General features: G+C 37.1%; 1 protein-coding gene across 4 annotated transcripts in view; it reads right to left on the reverse strand.

Annotated features, from left to right (window-relative positions):
* The window catches only part of KCNIP4 (potassium voltage-gated channel interacting protein 4), a 466,803-nt gene that overhangs the window by 403,857 nt on the left and 45,025 nt on the right, over nucleotides 1-17,921 (reverse strand). The window contains exons 1-2 of one of the 4 annotated variants that reach the window (XM_087737006.1): nucleotides 17,000-17,128; nucleotides 16,066-16,217 (exon numbers count right to left, since the gene is read on the reverse strand). The exons of 2 other annotated variants lie outside the window; for them this stretch is intronic. In XM_087737006.1, coding sequence (XP_087593132.1) covers nucleotides 16,066-16,216 — 151 coding nt within the window. In that variant the 5' untranslated portion in view covers nucleotide 16,217; nucleotides 17,000-17,128. Of the gene's footprint in view, nucleotides 1-16,065; nucleotides 16,218-16,575; nucleotides 16,681-16,999; nucleotides 17,129-17,921 lie in introns of those variants that run through there. One more of the 4 variants, XM_087737005.1, reaches the window with a different exon arrangement.

Raw genomic sequence — 17,921 nt, forward strand, 5'->3', positions numbered from 1 at the left:
AGTACATTAAACATAACCCTATTTTTAATAATACAAAACCCATAGGAGTCAGATTTTAATTCACAAAAAGGCAGGAACTTCAAACTCCAACAAAGGTTTCTTTCTATGTAAAAGCACTTCAGTCCCCATACAAACAGTAAAATCAGCAGGACCTTGCTCCTAAAAAAAATCAGAAACACTGATACTATTACAGAAACATGTCCTGTGGGGGTGGACCCTCTGGAACCCCCTAGGGAATGATGATTTAATGGGTAACTCCCATTGCCAAGGTCCTTCCTAAGTGTGGAAAAAGACATGGTAGCAAAACCAGGCTTTGTTTCACAATACGTGTTTAAAGGTAACTTGCTAACACGCTATTTCCAAGAGGTATACACACATTTCTGAAATACAAATGAAAGTAGGGTTTTATCCCTTCACCCTATACACAGAACGATAATAGCACTTCTTGCAACTTAGTATTTAATCCTATTTCATAATATGTTTGAATATGGAAAAAAGTATTTCTCATAAAATGAGGGGAAATGGAACACACACACACTAGCTACATGTGACTGGAACAGTATTTTCAATAAAGATTTGATACCCTAAAATTTTTGAAAACATCATTTACATTTCCTAAGCGTACAAGAAATCTGGATGTCTGTTGTACAATACACATGCTCCACTGCCTTCTGTAGGACATACTTACTTATTTCTCCTAAGCTGTTTGCTTTTTGTGATTTATCAGCTTATTTATTGGATTCTGTCAACTTCTAGATAAAGAGCTGATGGTCTGACATTCCCAAGTAAGTATAATCTCCCCTGTCTAATGTTCAAGGTTGTGCTTCAGTGCATAAACTCAAAGATCTCTAAGCCAGGATCCAGGACAGAGTTTAGATACTGTCTTTATATACATTTACATCCAATGATAAAAGCACAATGGCATTAACAAGGGCAACAATCAGTCCTATCTCCTTGATACTTATACGAGGACCATATGACTGCTGCAGCCTTAAGAAATACAGAATTTCAAATTACAAGTGGGAGAGTCACACACAAAGAGAATAAAATATATCACTCTAGGGAAAAAAAGCAAGAAAATTCCCTTTTTCCATTGCAACTTTTAAGAACTTGTGAGAAGGGCACATTTTGGATATGCCTCCAGTCACAGCCATGTGAAGGAATGTTGCAGCTCCTGATCAGGAAACCAGCAGGGTTTGCCCTGTCCTGAGATACTGTCTTCCTTCACAAGTTTTTGGGGCATAAAGTTATACAGTTTTTCTTCTGGATTGGTGACTGAATGCAGTGACTTGTTATCCCAACCACATAGTATTTGCTAGCTGTTTCAATATGTCCTAACAATCACCAGGCTCAGGATCTGTGTGAAATTAATTCCAAATCAAGGTTTCCATCACTAAGCAAATCCTAACACCTTTAGCCACATTTCTGTATTATCTGGAAATAGCTGTAAATACTGGAGTAATGAGTCTTTGGGTATAATATTCTATTAAATATGGTTAGCAATCTAGGTATGTTGAACAAAAGCTTAGACACTTTTGGAGGTTTTGTCTAACCTGAAAAGATACAACAATCCATTTCTGATGAATAGAGCACTTTTGACTATCGAAGAATATGGAATCTGAATGCAATTGGCTAGATATTCAGCAAAGTGCCCACTGGCAACTTTTGTCAGTGGCAGATAGGTTTATTTCAGGCACCAGGGAAAAACCTAATCTAGCAATGTCTTGCCAGCTTCATGACTGAAAGTACCATTGTAGATATCTGATCTATAGGATACGCTGTAGATAGTTCTTACGTCTTGTGCAATGTACACAAAATAGAGAAGTGACAAAATAAAGTTCTGAATGGGGTAGAAGTAAAAGTCTTTTGAACTCAACACTACTTTATACGATATCACATGTAAAAAAAGAAATGAATTCCAGTAAAACCCACACTATCCAGTGAGGCCCCTCTACTACTATCAAGAATCACAGAATCATAGAATGGTTTGGGTTGGAAGGGACCTTAAAGATCACCTAGTTCCAACCCCTCCACCATGGGCAGGGACACCTTCCACTAGACCAGGTTGCTCAAAGCCCCATCCAACCTGGCCTTGAGCACTTCCAGGGACAGGGCATCCACAGCTTCTCTGGGCAACCTGTTCCAGTGCCTCACCACCCTCACAGTGAAGAATTTCTTCCTTATATCTAATCTAAATCTACCCTCCTTCAGTTTAAAGCCATTACCCCTTGTCCTATCACTACAGGCCCTTGTAAATAGTCCCTCTCCAGCTTTCTTGTAGAACCCCTTCAGGTACTAGAAGGCTGCTCTAAGGTCTCCCCAGAGCCTTCATTTCTCCAGGCTGAACAACCCCAACTCTCTCAGCCTGTCTTCATAGGAGAGGTGCTCCAGCCCTCTGATCATCTTTGTGGCCCTCCTCTGGACTTGCTCCAACAGGTCCACGTCCTTCTTATGTTGGGGGCCCCAGAGCTGAACGCAGTAGTCCAGGGCAGGTCTCATGAGAGCAGAGTAGAGGGGAAGAATCACCTCCCTCAACCTGCTGGCCACGCTTCTTTTGATGCAGCCCAGGATACGGTTGGCTTTCTGGGCTGCAAGCGCACATTGCTGGATCATGTGGAGCTTCTCATCAACCAACATCCCCAAGTCCTTGTCCTCAGGGCTGCTCTCAATCCATTCTCTGCCCAGCCTGTATCTGTGCTTGGGATTGCCCCAGTCGATGTGCAGGACCTTGCAATTGGCCTTGCTGAACTTCATGAGGTTCACATGGGCCCACCTCTCAAGCCTGTCAAGGTCCCTGTGGGTGGCATCCCTTCCTTCCAGTGTGTTGACCGCAGCACACAGCTTGGTGCCGTCTGCAAACTTGCTGAGGGTGCACTCAATCCCACTGTCCATGTCGCCGACAAAGATGTTAAACAGCGCCAGTCCCAATACTGACCCCTGAGGAATGCCACTTGTCACTGGTCTCTATTTGGATGTCGAGCCGTTGACCGCAACTCTTTGAGTGCGACCATCCAGCCAATTCCTTATCCACCGAGTGGTCCATTTGTCAAATCCATGTCTCTCCAATTTAGAGACAAGGATGTCATAAGGGACAGTGTCAAATGCTTTGCACAAGTTCAGGTAGATGATGTCAGTTGCTCTTACCTTAACCACCAACACTGTAATCCCATTGTAGAATGCTACCAAATTTGCCAGGCATTATTCGCCCTTAGTGAAGCCATGTTGGCTGTCACCAATCACCTCCTTATTTTCCATGTGCCTTAGCATAGTTTCCAGGAGATCTGCTCCAGGATCTTGCCAAGCACAGAGGTGAGACTGACTGGCCTGTAGTTCCCCAGGTCTTCCTTTTTTCCCTTTTTAAAAATGGGGGTTATGTTTCCCCTTTTCCAGTCAGTGGGAACTTCACCGGACTGTCATGACTTTTCAAATATGATGGATAGTGGCTTAGTAACTTCATCTGCCAGTTCCCTCAGGACCCAGGGATGCATCTCATCAGGTCCCATGGACTTGTGAACCTTCAGGTTTCTTAGATGGTCTTGAACCTGATCTCCTCCTACAGTGGGCAGTTCTTCCTTCTCCCAGTCCCTGCCTTTGCCTTTGGCCACGTAGGTGGTGTGGCTTGAGCACTTGTGTGATGGATGTGCTCGACCCCTTGACCAGACTGGTGATGGTTTGGTGCAGGCTCCAAGAGAGGTAAAGGCTTGAGCTGCAGACAGGCCATGAATTCCTCTAGTTTCAGTCTGTTCTCTGAAAACCCACAAAAGAACAGAATGACTCCTTTATCAAGGAACAAAGAAAGTTGTGGGTACAAGGAGTCTCCTGCACACCTTTTCTATCACAAGTAATTTGACTACAAGCCAACCACTTTATCTTATAAATATGACAGCCTAAGTGAGCCTTCTTGGAGCTCTCCCTGCTAGGCAGCATGGCTGCATGGCGGTGATCTCCCTTTGAGCTGGGACACCTCTCAAGGTTGCTCCTTGAGGCAGAGAGACCTTTTACCAACAACAGATCTTTGGTAAGTGACCAATACCGTGCATATAACTTTGATTTTGCCTCGGTAACTTTGATTGCATGCTGAATTGATGCTAATGAAACTTTATAATCCTTTAGACATAAACCGTTGACCAAGTCAGAGACTAGGATTGGATCCAGCCACACCTAGACTCCTCTCTGAGGAAGGAGTTTAGAAAGCAAGGGGTTCCTTTCTGAACCCCGTGACTCAACAGGAGGGTCTTCCTTACTCTTTGCATCTCCAGTCTCTCTGTGAATCATTCTAACTCGACTGTAACTCAATTTTCCTTTGTGTGATTGTTCCATGCAGTAATTAATAGAGTGAACCTTGCCATCAGACTTTGTTAAGTCACACTCTCACACCATCATATTAAAACCACTTTTGCTAATACCTTTGTTGGTTATTCCTTAAGCGTTCTAAATCACCCTTTCATGACAAATTGGCATACTTGGCAGGATCCTAAATCAGGATTCTCAACAACTTGCCAGTGAAGACTGAGGCAAAAAAATATCCAGCCACACTGTGCATCTTCAGAGAAAATAATTAGAATGATTTCCTGATCACTTATCATCAAGATTGTTCATTACCAATACTACTATCATATGTTTTGTCATATCTACACCAATACCAAAGCTTATGAGAATAAAACCTTTCTGAGGGCTTCAGCTCTTTCCATAAATTTCTCTGTTAATCCCCTTTAAAAATGTCAGGTAGACCATTTAAATAATATCAAACTTGTCTTGCAATTCTTTCTTTTAAACTACAAAGTTTAATGAGTTGTTGCCTACTATGGCATATGAGATTTTCCAGAATAAAGTAAGGTTATAATAACGTCACTGACTGCAAAGTATTGATGTTAGTATTTACCCAGATTTGTGGAATACAAATGTATCAATTGTGTATCAATTAAAACTACACTGATTAGACAGTTTATAATGGGAAAGAAAAATCACATGTTCATATACGCAACTCTCTTTGTGCCAACACATTATCTTTATCCCATTAAAGAGCCTTATGCCATCTGTACCATCTGTGATACCAGCTGGTACATTGATCCAAAAATATCTCTTCAATTATAGTATACTGATTAGTTTTTAGTATAGAATCAATTGTAGCTTAACTGAATTATAAAAATAATTTTTTTTTCTCATATCTGTGATTCAATTTTGTTAATGAAAATTCAAAAACTTCCTGTTCTTTTCCTAAGATTTGGAGATTTCATAATTTGCTTCACATAAAATGGAGTAAATAGTTAAAGAGAGGATATCAGTGAAATAAGCTAGGTATTAGAGCGTCGTTCAAAATGAGACACTAACCATTTATAGCAAAAAACAAATAAGGAGCTCTTTTTCTTCCAAATTCTCCTTCTAAACAAACATGGCATACATTAAAATGTAACTTTACAAAGCCAACAGATGGGTGATATTTTGTTTTCCTACATAAAGCTTTATCTTATTCAGTCTAGAGTTATATTTATAAAGCAAATTGAATGAAATTCCTGCTACAATGAAACTTACGGCAAGATTCTCATTCATTTCAGCAAGCCAAGATTTAACATTACACAATTAACTGAGAGGTACATCCTTCTGTACCCCTCACACCTTTCACACTTTGTACCTTAGGGCCTGATCCTTTGATCAATCACATTACCCCTACTTTTAAGCAGAACTACAAGCCAAGATCTGAGTTTTATGCTATAAATCCTTCACACTCGGAAATTTTGCTATATAAATTACATACATCAAAAGAACTGTACTGTGATCATAAATAGTGACAGCACTAGTTCAGCCCCTTTCTACATATGCATTATGATGAAACTTTTTAATGACATGATCATGTGCTATAGTTTGAACAGGAGTTTCTTTTGATAAGTTAATGTAATTCATGGATATTATTTATTTACCAAATTCAAAACTTCACTCTTTCCACATTTTGTGCCCCCTTAATTTACTTAGCAAACATTATTGAACACCTGAGCTGAAAATACAATTTTCTATGGTGTTCATCACTACAGTGTCTAAGTGCTTCACAAACATTAGTACATTTATATTCACAACATCCTTGTGAGATGAGAGGGTATTATTATACCTACTTAATGCAGAACAGAGGCACAGTGAGATTAAGATCAAAGGTATTGACTAATTTGGGCACTTGGTAGGGAACTCATGGAAGCTCATTTTCACAATGCTTAATACACAGCCTTTCATATATGTTCAAAGCCAAGTTAGTAATGCTGCAAGTGCTCAATATTCTGCAAATCAAACCCCAAGGATTCACTCAGAAAACAAGAAATACACAGTGTCAGTCCCTAAAGTTTGTCTTAACTGACTCCTCTAACATCACATAGGAACTCCGTGGCAGAAGAAATGCAGTTCTCCAGTATAAATTAACCATATGGGCCTCTTTTCTTTTCTGCATCCTGTTTTGTTCACTACTTTCTAAATTGTTCAGTCAACAACTATGGAATTACACTGTTGTCTTCTTCACAAGCCTTTCTATAAATCTTTTCATCACCTGAGAGTTTCCACGCTGTTTACTAAAAAGTAGAGTTTTTTTGGTTTCAGGCAAAATCGACAGCTAAGAAACTGATAGCTGCAGTACATTATTGTGCCCCTGTATAATAGGAAGTCAGATGAAGCGATGCTAGTTATATTCAGAGGAACTTGTTGATGTGAATTGACAGAGGTTTAAATACTGTGTATTCTTGCTGTTAGTCACTCTTGCTGTTACATTCAAGACAACCTTAACCTATGCATCTGCTTAGGCCAGAAGCAGGTAATGAAACCAGCTTCACACTGCTGTTGCCCTAGACCTTGAGTTCTTGTGTTGTCAGAAATAGGTTTTCTCTACTGTTGGGAATGATGACACCAACTCACTGAAGTATCTTGCTTTTGCACTCACAGGGCCAAAGATATCACAAATTAAATGATGTATTAGGAAAGGATTTTTAGTATTATAGGTATTAAACTTTTTCAATTTGCTCACCTATTATAATTCTCCTTTTCCCAACCTGTATAACAAAGAAATCAGGTTGGTCTCAAAGGTGGAGGGTTACGGAGAACAGTATAAAAATAGATTAGGTATCTCAATATTTCCAGCACCATTTTCCGTGACATATATAAAATCAAGTATGCCTTCTGCTTTGCTACACAGTACAGGTTTGTTTGCATTTGGTTGAGGTGATCCACAAAATTCAGTTGCAGTGTTGCCATATATGACTAATGCAGTCATTGTGCCCACTAAACATTTAGATGGCTCGGTGAAGAACTCCAGCTCCTTACGAACTATTTCTTAGTCTCTGGCACACAGAAAGGATGAATAAGAAAATTAAAGAACAACTGAGAACACATCTCCTTGCCAAGACGATAATGCTACTCGAAGGAACAGCAGGGAGGTCCCAGCAGGATAGCATTATTGCAGCAATGAAGAGCACCGAGTCCTCCCACTTACCCCTTTTGGGTTGAAAGGAGGGCAAATGTATCCTGTCAGAACTGTCCCCTGCCAGAAGAACTGTCAGGACCACACTACAGACTCCAATGGAAACAAGCATTCAAGAAAGGTGACAGCAGCAATAAATTAAATGAAAAAAAAAAAAAAAAAGGCAAACAAAGCAACATGTAATTTTGTTGTTCTAGTAATTCTGGTTTATTTGTTTCTTACTGTTTTTCCCACCCTTATTCTGCCCTAACTTTCCACTTCCAAGATATGTTGGTTTTCCTTTTAATTTGATCTTTTGTGAAAAGTTATTCAGTCATAATGCTTCATTGTGCCAAAAAAAAAAAAAAAAAAAAAAAGAAAATAGCTGGCTCTGCATTCTTTAAAGAAGCTGTTTCTGACAGCTTACTTGATCTGCAGTAGAAGTGCTCTTTCTAGTCACAGGATTTTTTCCAGGGACAGATGCTTGCAAACACAGTTATGTTATACTGCCCTAATATTCAGTACACTTCGGTAACCAAAATGCAGATATCGTTAACCACCACAACAAATTCAGTTCTTTATGGGCCATACCATTTATAAAAAGACATTCAGAGCTACCATTTAATCTGGAACACTCTCAATATATTTAGCTATTTAAATTGCTGGAATAATGCCCAGATGGAAAGTGGCAAGATATTTAAAGATTGATTCCATTTTCTAAGTATGCCATGAATATAGAAGTCCTTCCACTTAATCTAATACACTTCTTCAGCCTATTAGTTTTTGATTGATAGAATGTCTTGAAATAAAAAAGCAGCAGTTGGCAGACACAGTAGAAATCAAAGATACTGTGAGTACAGAGACTAAATAGAAGTTTCATTGGTTTCATAAAGGATATATTTTAGTTTCCCAAAAGTTGTGATCCTCTACATTTATTATATTTGAAACCTTTGATTGTTAAAACTTGATTTTTAAGTAACAGTTTTTCAATAAATTAGCAACCAATTTTTTTTTTTTTTAAATGGGACACTGACCCTTGTATGACAATGAAGGAAAATCTGGGCAAACAAAATTAGACCTCAGATTTTCAAATGGAGAGGTCAGAACTTCATAGCTTGCTTTCATGTTCAGGGCCTATAGTTTCTATATTGTATTGCAATGGATCATTTTTAAATATCTGCATGATATTGAAGCAGAAACTCCAATTCTAGATAAACAAGGAGAATTAGAGAAACAATTGTATTTCTGAAGTAACTAGCTGATTAAAGAGCAGTTAATCAGCTATTCCTTTTATTCTTTGGCTAAATTCAAGAAGATGTTAGGATTGTTTTTTCTAACAGTTTAAACTGATTGAAGAATAAGGTGGTAAGTAGGATTAATGATCTCAATGGAAAAATAAAATTTCATTATGCAGAGTCCAGAGTGACATCCCTGGAAAGGCTCCAGTCAGCTCGATGGTTCCTCGTGCTTTTTATATGAAAAAAACCCCACACATTCACTATGATTAATCCAGAATTAAATGGTTAATATAAAGGGTCTGTTCGAAGCTCTTACTTAGAGCTAGATTAAAACTGTGCAGTGTCTCTTAGGAAGCTTATGCAAACTGCTTGGTGCTAATACTCATCAGTAGGAAAAGAAAGAGATGAGAAGCAAAGGGCAAAAAAAGCTTGGGAGTTCAACATGCTCTTCTGCAAACGTAGACCTTTTAGGCAGCAATCTGCCATGAGTTAATGCTTCATCTTCCAATAGCATGTCTCTCCTAGTAAATTACAACGCCGGGATTACAAAGGTGGCAATTGCAGGAGACCATAAAAATCCATTCTGACATGAAGGAAACAAACTTCCAAGAAAAAACGAGAAACATACCTTGATGTGTAATGTCTATATAACCAGGGAAGCATAAGGCAGAAACTCCATAAAGTGGTGCATTCACATTTTTCTGAGCCATGTTTCTCAGGGGTTAACAGTGGAACATATTCAATCCTTTGAATGTCAAACCCCGAGGAAATCTAATTCCCATGAAATATCCTTCTCCTTACAAGCACATTCACTCTAAGGAGAATTGACTTCATAAGCTGCACTTTGCAACTTGCTATCTTTGTATTAAGCATCTTTAAAAACTCAGTTATGGATAATACTTACTTTTATAGGCACTAATAACTGTTTCAAGGGCTCTGAAGAGGCATGTATGAATTCTCCCCAAACTGTAAACTAGTGGTTATTGCAAGATTTGTCCAATTTCATTTTTAAATTTGTAAATATTTAAAAACCTTTATCTATGTATGTACAAAGTAGCAAGGGCTTTTGTCATGACTGCGGCCTTTAAGTATTAATTTTAAAACTTTAAGAGGTATTAAAAACTTCAGAAGGTATATATTTGTTTTTTTCTAAGAGAATTTAGGAGACTGATTATTAAACTTTCTGAAGCCAAAAATGATGCTACATAATTTTATACGTACTTGTCAGAGCCTCACATTTTCATTAGCTACACACATTGCCCAATTTAGCAAGTTTGTACACAAGTACAGAGTAAAAGCCCTTTTCAAAACATTAATCACTCTGGAATAATCACTCTGGAATGATTCTAAGTTGTAAGAATCAATGTTTTTCCAATTCCCCTTTTAATGACCTGAAAGATAACAAACATTCCTGCATAATACACTTTCCTGTTAATTTGTGCCATTAACTATTACTGCTACCCTGAAGAGAGTATTAGAAGTCTTATTGAGATTAGATCACTTCGTGCTACAAATTTAAAAGAAAATTACTTTCACCAGGGAGAGCCTCTAATTTTATTGCCATGATTTGTCTTTCAGAGTTAGCATTTGGCAAGAAGGGAACAAACTACAAGGTTCCGCGTTTTGCTAGGCCTCTTAATACAAACTCCTTTATCTGAGATTATAATAGGTGAATAGGCTTTGGTGGAAAACAAAACAAACAATATTTAAAATAGATTATATTCCCTTACCTTTTTTCCTTTTCTTTCCACCATGTTTTATTAGCATTTTTTAAACAGTCTTTTTGTACCTAGTAAATATGAACAACTACATCTCTATTCTAATACAGCGAATTATTTAGCTAAGAATAGTCCTATATTGGTTCCAGGGAAAAAATCTGAAATAAATAAAAAAGCTCATTACTTGCAACACTTTTACAAATAAATGGAATATAACCACATTTTCCATCCAGTTCAGTGACTTGAAAAGATATCTGTATACAATGTATGCAATATTTGTTCAGAAGGTGAAATTTTTGTAACATAAAATGGAACATTTGCATAGTGAGCCAGAAGGTATAAGGTACCACAAAACCTCAACTTATTAGAGCTGAATAAGAAAACAGTGCTAATTCATAGTTTGTTGGAATTAAAGAAATACCTAAAGCAATACTGAGCAATGCTCATTTTCTCTGAAAAAAAGTTATTAAAAGACACACAGTGAATAAGGTTTTAATCCTGTAACTTTTCCTAAGTTTAGTAGCTAGCTTACTTAAGATTAGCATATACACCAAGAGCATCATCATCAAATTGGAAAACATTTTCATAAATATTTCAAATAAATAGACAAAACGAGCAAAACATAGCTCATTTTGAATTTCCAAGTAAATTTCTCTTCTTGTAGTTTTTACAAAATAACGATTTCTGTATTACTTAAAACCATGAAAGGTTCCATTTTTAAGTGGATTTCTATGTTTGTCTTCAGAGCATAAAATCTCAGATATGTTAATCTCTTCAGTGGTTAATACAGGTAGTAATAGGCTACAAAACCTGCTTATTGAGCATTCAGGAAGGATTTCATATGGTATGGTCCAATTATTTACACATTCACCATCTAGAATGGGAAGGAGAAGAGGGTCTGGCAAGGGACATAATCCTTGGTCTTTCTCTTTCTCCCACCTCTCCTTCCCTTCCTCCATCTCTCTCTCTCTCTCTCTCTCTCTCTCTCTCTCTGTCCTTTTTCTTCTCTTAGAGGGTTTCAGACTCAAAATAGCGAAGTCATAGGAACTTCAGTTCTATAGACGCATAGGACAAATTTTTCCTAGTGTCCATATGAAGTTCTATGACATCGTCTCATGATGTAAATTTGTAAATTCAACAGAAACACAACATTGTTCAAAGCATCTGGGAGAAAACTGGGGGAAAAAAATCCTAGGAAAACTACAGAAGTAGTTTGACATGACATGAAGTAAAAATGACACATCTGACAGGCCATACATTCAATTACTGGACAAGTTAAGACCTGAACAGTATATCAGCAATCCTTTAAGAGAGAACTGTTTGTGAAGAGCAGCTACTGGGACAAGGGAATGAACTCAGGAAGATATGCTATTCTTGACACTGGATATCTGTTATTTATTGTTGTTTTCTCTCATTTTTATCTATGCCATTTATTTCATATTCTTCCTGTAGGGAAGGGTGACCTTCCTAGGACCAGGCAGATTTCAGTAACTGTCACTCCATGCATAGGCAAACAAAAAGAAGCTGCTTTTGCTTCAGTAATAAAGTTAGGAAACAATTCTTGTCTCCTAATTAGTAGTCATGATAGTTTCTAATTAAGGCAGTTGAGGGCTTTGATATTGGAAAAGACATATACTTTAATCCCTGTATGTAATCCTGCTGTCAACAGTGTCTAGCTTTCAGATTGTCTTTGCCCCATCGCTTCACTGCTCAATAGAAAAGGGGTACAAGCAGCACACAAGAATTAATGCCGAGAGTCACAGTGAAAGAATGTTTCAGTCCAAAGGACCCCTGTTCAATATTAATAAAGATTCTTGTTAATTCTGAACAACTGGGAGGAAAATTTCTTTTCATGGTCTGAGATGTGACTGGATTTCAAATTACTACTCAACATATTTGCATAGGAGAAGAAAAGGCAAATGGACCACAGGGAACAACTATTATACTGTTCACAAGAAGTCCATGTTTAAAAAACAGTACTGACAATCTCTAGCAGGAATTTTTTGAGTTATCCAAGGTCTGAGAGTTTATGAAGTACCCTAGGGAGAGCAGAGCATTTAACTAGTTCTCAAATAACTTGGCTTATTTTTTCCTTAAATATTTTGTCAAATATACTATTTGACAGGGAAAACTACACACATTGATTGACAGCTTGGAATTATTCCTGAATTATTCATAACTCAACTCATAAATACATGGTTTGAGGAAATGCAAACAATATAAAAAACTTTATAAATAAACGGTTGATAACCTATAATATTTTTAGCAGTATGTAATGCAGAGTCAGCAGTACAATTCCTCCAAATTTATCTTTGTGACAGACAACTTGTTGTCCTCTTGGTGTCTCTCATTTTGCATTTTATAAAATCTGCAGCAGAATGTATATTCATGGTATGGAATAATTGGGAAAGACTCATAACTGCCCTAGGTTAACTGAGTAGGTTGACAATTTAGTGAGGAGATACTACAGTGCTGCTCTTTTTTGAAAGTGAAACCCTCCAGTTTTTCAATGCATGCTTTAAATTTGGGCACAGCGCTCATTGCAGTATTGAGCTCCAACTGATGTATACCTGCCAATAGTCATAGTCTGTTCCTCTAGCCTTAGTTACAAGATATCTGCTCTCTGAAACTACTGTGTGAGGAATTATTAGTCAAATTACTGAGCCCTGAGCATTGACTAAAATAGTGTCTTTAGCATGGAATTGTTTCCCATTAACAACTACGTTATTCCATTTATTTTTCTTTAAAATACAATAAGCCATTTTTTAATTCTCTTGTTCTTTGTTTGGAGCAGTCACTACTGCATTACATTCATGCTATTTAAATACTGCATAGAAAAAAGTTGAGTGTAATTATCTTTTCAGCATTTATGTTATAACATTATTCTTATGAGAGATGTTGAAGCGGGAAGAGCAGGAAGACACCCTCAGTGCCAGGACATTCTAAGATTTTATCATAAGAGTGAAGATTATTCATTCTGAAAACAGTTAAATCATCTGAACATTGCAGTAAATCAAATATTTATTTGCCTGCTCCAAATTCATAAATGGAAATTGTCTCTGAAAGTATAATTAATTCTATAAAGTTAAAACAACATGTTGACAAACTCAGTTTCAAGATCATACAAATAAACTAAAATATGAAAAACAAATTGTAGAGGAGAAATAATCTCTGTTTTAAAAAGATCAAATATGCATTACTTTACAGTATTTCCAGTTACAAACTGTTATAATGGCAGTGAATTACCAAATAATTCAATATTTGCAGTTTTCATTATTTTTTAAAAATGTGAACAAAAAGATTTCAGTTGGCTTTTGAGTATTAAACTGCAAGCCTCAACTCCCTAATGACTATTTTTATACCACTTTACTAGTGTAAGGTAACTTAAGACAACCAATGGGGAATCTGATTTGTGTAAAGGAATATCTAAGCGGGAATGAGCCACCACAACATCGTTTGCAAGCCCACTTTCATCCTGCTGACAGAAAACAGTAGGTATTGACCAAGTATCTCAGTAGCCAGGTGCTTTGTAGCTACCATACCACTGTCATGAGTACTAGGAGGAATGTTAAATTACAGCAGACTTCTGGCTGACTTAGCTTATTCCAGAGAATGGATGAGCCTGTCCATGGCCAAGACTAGGGGGTTTCAGAAATGCCCCACTTGTTTATATGTATGAAATCTTACCTAGCTGTGGATCATGAACTCAGTGGTATATGCCATATACAACATGTGTTACAGATGTCAGTAGGCTCTAGTACTGAAGTCCAAGAAAACCTATTCAGGCAGTGGGATCAACTTGGACAACAGAACAGTGCTGAAGAAAGTACCTCAGGATGTCAGTCTTCTTGATCCTGATAAACATTCAAAGGTTCTTATAAAGGTATCCCTATGGGAATATGCTTTCTATCATTTGGTACTAGATAAAGCAAAATTAAGAGCTTCATTTTGACTTAACTATGTGTCAGATTCTGATCTTGTCTCTGTTGGAGTAACCCGGAGTAACTTAACTGAACCTGATTTTACAGTGATTCATATATCTGCTAATTCACTTTGCCAGGACAAAATAAATCCTAAATTCTACCATTAATTATCAACTGTTTTAAGACCCTTTCCAGAGGTGCAAATGATTAGCCAGTTTAAAGGTACTAAAGAATCAGACCTATTAACTTCACTGTAAGTTGCTTTAGATTCACACCCCATTTCTAGAGACCTGATTCTTTAGGCCTGCTGAGATCGCTGATAAATAACACAATGAAAAAAAATTCTAAAATTCCCGTGAATAAAAAGATCAGTGTATTGAAAGGGTTACAGCAAATTCATTTTTGTTTCATTAGCTCCAGTAACAATACAAGAAATAAATGAAAGTGCAGAGAATTATAGGTACAAACTGATACAGTAATCAGAAATCAAACATGTATTTAGTAGACCATAATATGTATGGTGATTAAAGCAGCCATTTGTTGGAAATATTAGCCTAAAGCTTTAAAAATGAGTGGCCAAGAATAGCTAAATGATTATAGCTAAGAATGATTATAGCTAAGAATGATTGTAGCTAAGAATGATTATAGCTAAGATTATAGAATAGCTAAATGCTTACATATCAAACATGTATTTACTTGGATAATACAGGGATAAGGGCAGTTTAAAAACAGAAGTATGTTGTATTTAACCAGCTCATTTTTTCTAAATGCTGAAACTAAGCTACTGGAGCATATCCTTTAAAGCAAATGTGTAAATAAAATAACGTATCATTCAGGATATGGTGACTTAGCTCTTCATGACAAAACAATGATGTCATACATTTTTTTCATTCTGTTTGACACAAATTCAATATACTGAGGACCTGTTTTTTTATTGTCATAAAATATGTGCAAGGGGATGAAAAATGCTGCCAAACCACAAAAGGGTTGTTTGCGGCAGTGTTTATTGTGCTGTTTTTACATAATGTTGCAAAGTACAAATATGGTGGTAAAAAGAGGAATCAGTGCTGAATAAAATCCTTAACTGTGTGTATTTTCCTGAGGAAAATAATGTGAAGCAGATTAACCATCACTTCAGGATGGTTGCCATTTAATTTATTATTCATAAAAGAGTTAGACTTTCAATGGGTGAGATATCTCACAGCAAACTTCTGATTTAAAAAGAAGCATTTCTTTCAGTGTTTATTAATAAATACAGTACATAGTATCATTATGTATAAAAGTGACAGGATGTTACCTTTCTCCATTTCCTCAAAGACAAAGGGACTGATCATGTAATTTCCATGTAAATATACTCTGACAGTGATCAAAGGAGGTTTTACTCATGAAATTAGATTTTTGGGTTGGGCCCTGATAAATTGATAAATTTAATTACTGGGATTTTACATTTATTCATTTATCTTCTGATTGAAGGATTTTTTTTTCTGCAGACCTTTTCTGCAGACCATGTATTTTGATGTGCTGCAAAATGAATGCTCATGCAATACAATTATTTATATCACATTATGATAAAGCACCTTCAATCAAAGCTGTACCATTTTTAATCTCTTTGCACAATAGACTCAAGACAGTAGAGACTTTTTGTACCTGTAACTTGACTGATGCTAAATTCAGCAATACCACTGTATCAAAAATTCAGAATTCTTGGAAGACAACAATTTCTCCTACACTAAAAATTTCAACAGGAAAGGTACCTTTAGAGCTCAAACTTTTCCAGGCAAAAATTCGCTTTATCAAGCAGCAATTCCTAAGCAATTTCTTGCAGTTTGCAGGCTTCTGATGATACTGTTGCAAATCTTCATTCTCTTCATGTGTTTTCTTCTCAGGGGCTAACACTTCTTCCATCCTAAACAAAAACTTAACCTTTAGTTTTCCTGAAGGATATATACACAATTTAAATCCATAGACTGGGGGTAAGGGAGATAGGGGGAGAAGGGAGAAGATGGAATCAGGATAAAGGGAACAGCTTTAGGATCTCATTAACCATTATTCTTAGCTCATACATTCTTAGTATTAATTAACTTAAATGGAATTACTGTTTTCATATTCTTTTTTGAATTATTTATCTGGAACATTAATGTATTTGTAAAAAATACAGATGGGAAAAATCAGATTTTATCTACTATTTTAAAAAACTTTGATTTTACTTAAATGATATAAATTATATAACATCTTTAGATGGTAAATAAGTGTTTACCTCTTACCTTAGTCAGTTGTTTAAGTAAAGGAAATAATGTAATCCTCTATGCATGAACCTATTATCCTTCCTATCTTAGCTTGCCTTACATCAGTGTCATAGAGGAGAGCTGCATTCCTCTAGCTGGTATTGAAAGACAGCTGCTCTGCCCAGAAAAGATGAATAGTTGGGTTTTTGTGCTGCCTTAATGCCACTGTCACTCAAATGCAGAAAAGCAGCTGAGCCACTTAAAGCCAGTTGTACACTTGGGGACCATTTCTCTACACTACCTTCTGATTCACACAGGCAAACCAATAAATTTCTATATGACATTATTTTTCTTGATAGACTGCCACTTTGAAGGAGCTGGGGGCCATTAGCAACAACCAACACTGACTAAGACCTAATCAAAGCCCTACTCAGGGGCCACAAACCCAAGAAAAGGCACCTACCCAGTGCTCCAGGACTTTTACGCTACTCCAAGGTCACGCCGTAGTCCTAAACAGCATTCCTGTTTGCTCTTCAGTGAGCTCCAGCCTGAGATGCCGAGGAGATGACTGCTGCTGAGGACAGAACCAAACTGCAAGCCGCAGCAGCCCTTTGACAACCAGCCATAGACTGCACCGGGGGAGCTACTCTAATTACAAACAATAACTGCGCCCAGCCAGAAGCAGGACACCAAAGTGACCCCTATTTCACTCCCCTCCTTCTCCCTCACACTGCGCTCTCACCCACAATCTGAATCTCACAACATTAAACACAATTTAAGTTCTAAAGACAGAAAGCAGGAAAGACTCAAAGGAAAAAAACGAATTGGCATTGGTCACAGTACACACCAGAGTTTGAGAAACGAAGCTGACTTTTCAATTGTAAGCTTATTGCTTCCTAAAGAAAGAAAACATGACATAACATGACCTCACTGCACGCATTCGTGTCAGGAGTTTCTATTGATCATGCAAAACAATCAAGGAAAAAGTTTCCATTTCCTGAAATTTATTTTTTAAAAGATACTAGAACTTCAAGGTGTTTTTAATCAGTCCACTTTCCTTCTAACTGAATTAATCTTAATGCTGATTACATAAATTTGCAAGTTTCACGTATGTGAAATCTCCTGCGTACATTTGAACTATGGCTTAACTAGTTTGTTTTGTGCAAATTGTTACACACAAAACCCCATACCTACCTATGTCACGTGGAGACATCTCAGATCTATCAGCACAGGCTAGGATGGAGTTTTTTAAGCACACTAATTCCACCTCTGGAAACAGCCTATCAATCAGCAGTGAATTCTGTTCGTAACAGCAGAGAAGCATGGACCTTAACAATGGATTTTTAGGCAGCCAAAGTAAAGGGGAGCACTTTCATTCAGATTCA

Source organism: Nipponia nippon, unplaced genomic scaffold (genome assembly GCF_047370975.1).
Source record: "Nipponia nippon isolate SJK-2023a ecotype South Korea unplaced genomic scaffold, ASM4737097v1 scaffold_6, whole genome shotgun sequence".
Taxonomy (NCBI): domain Eukaryota; kingdom Metazoa; phylum Chordata; class Aves; order Pelecaniformes; family Threskiornithidae; genus Nipponia; species Nipponia nippon.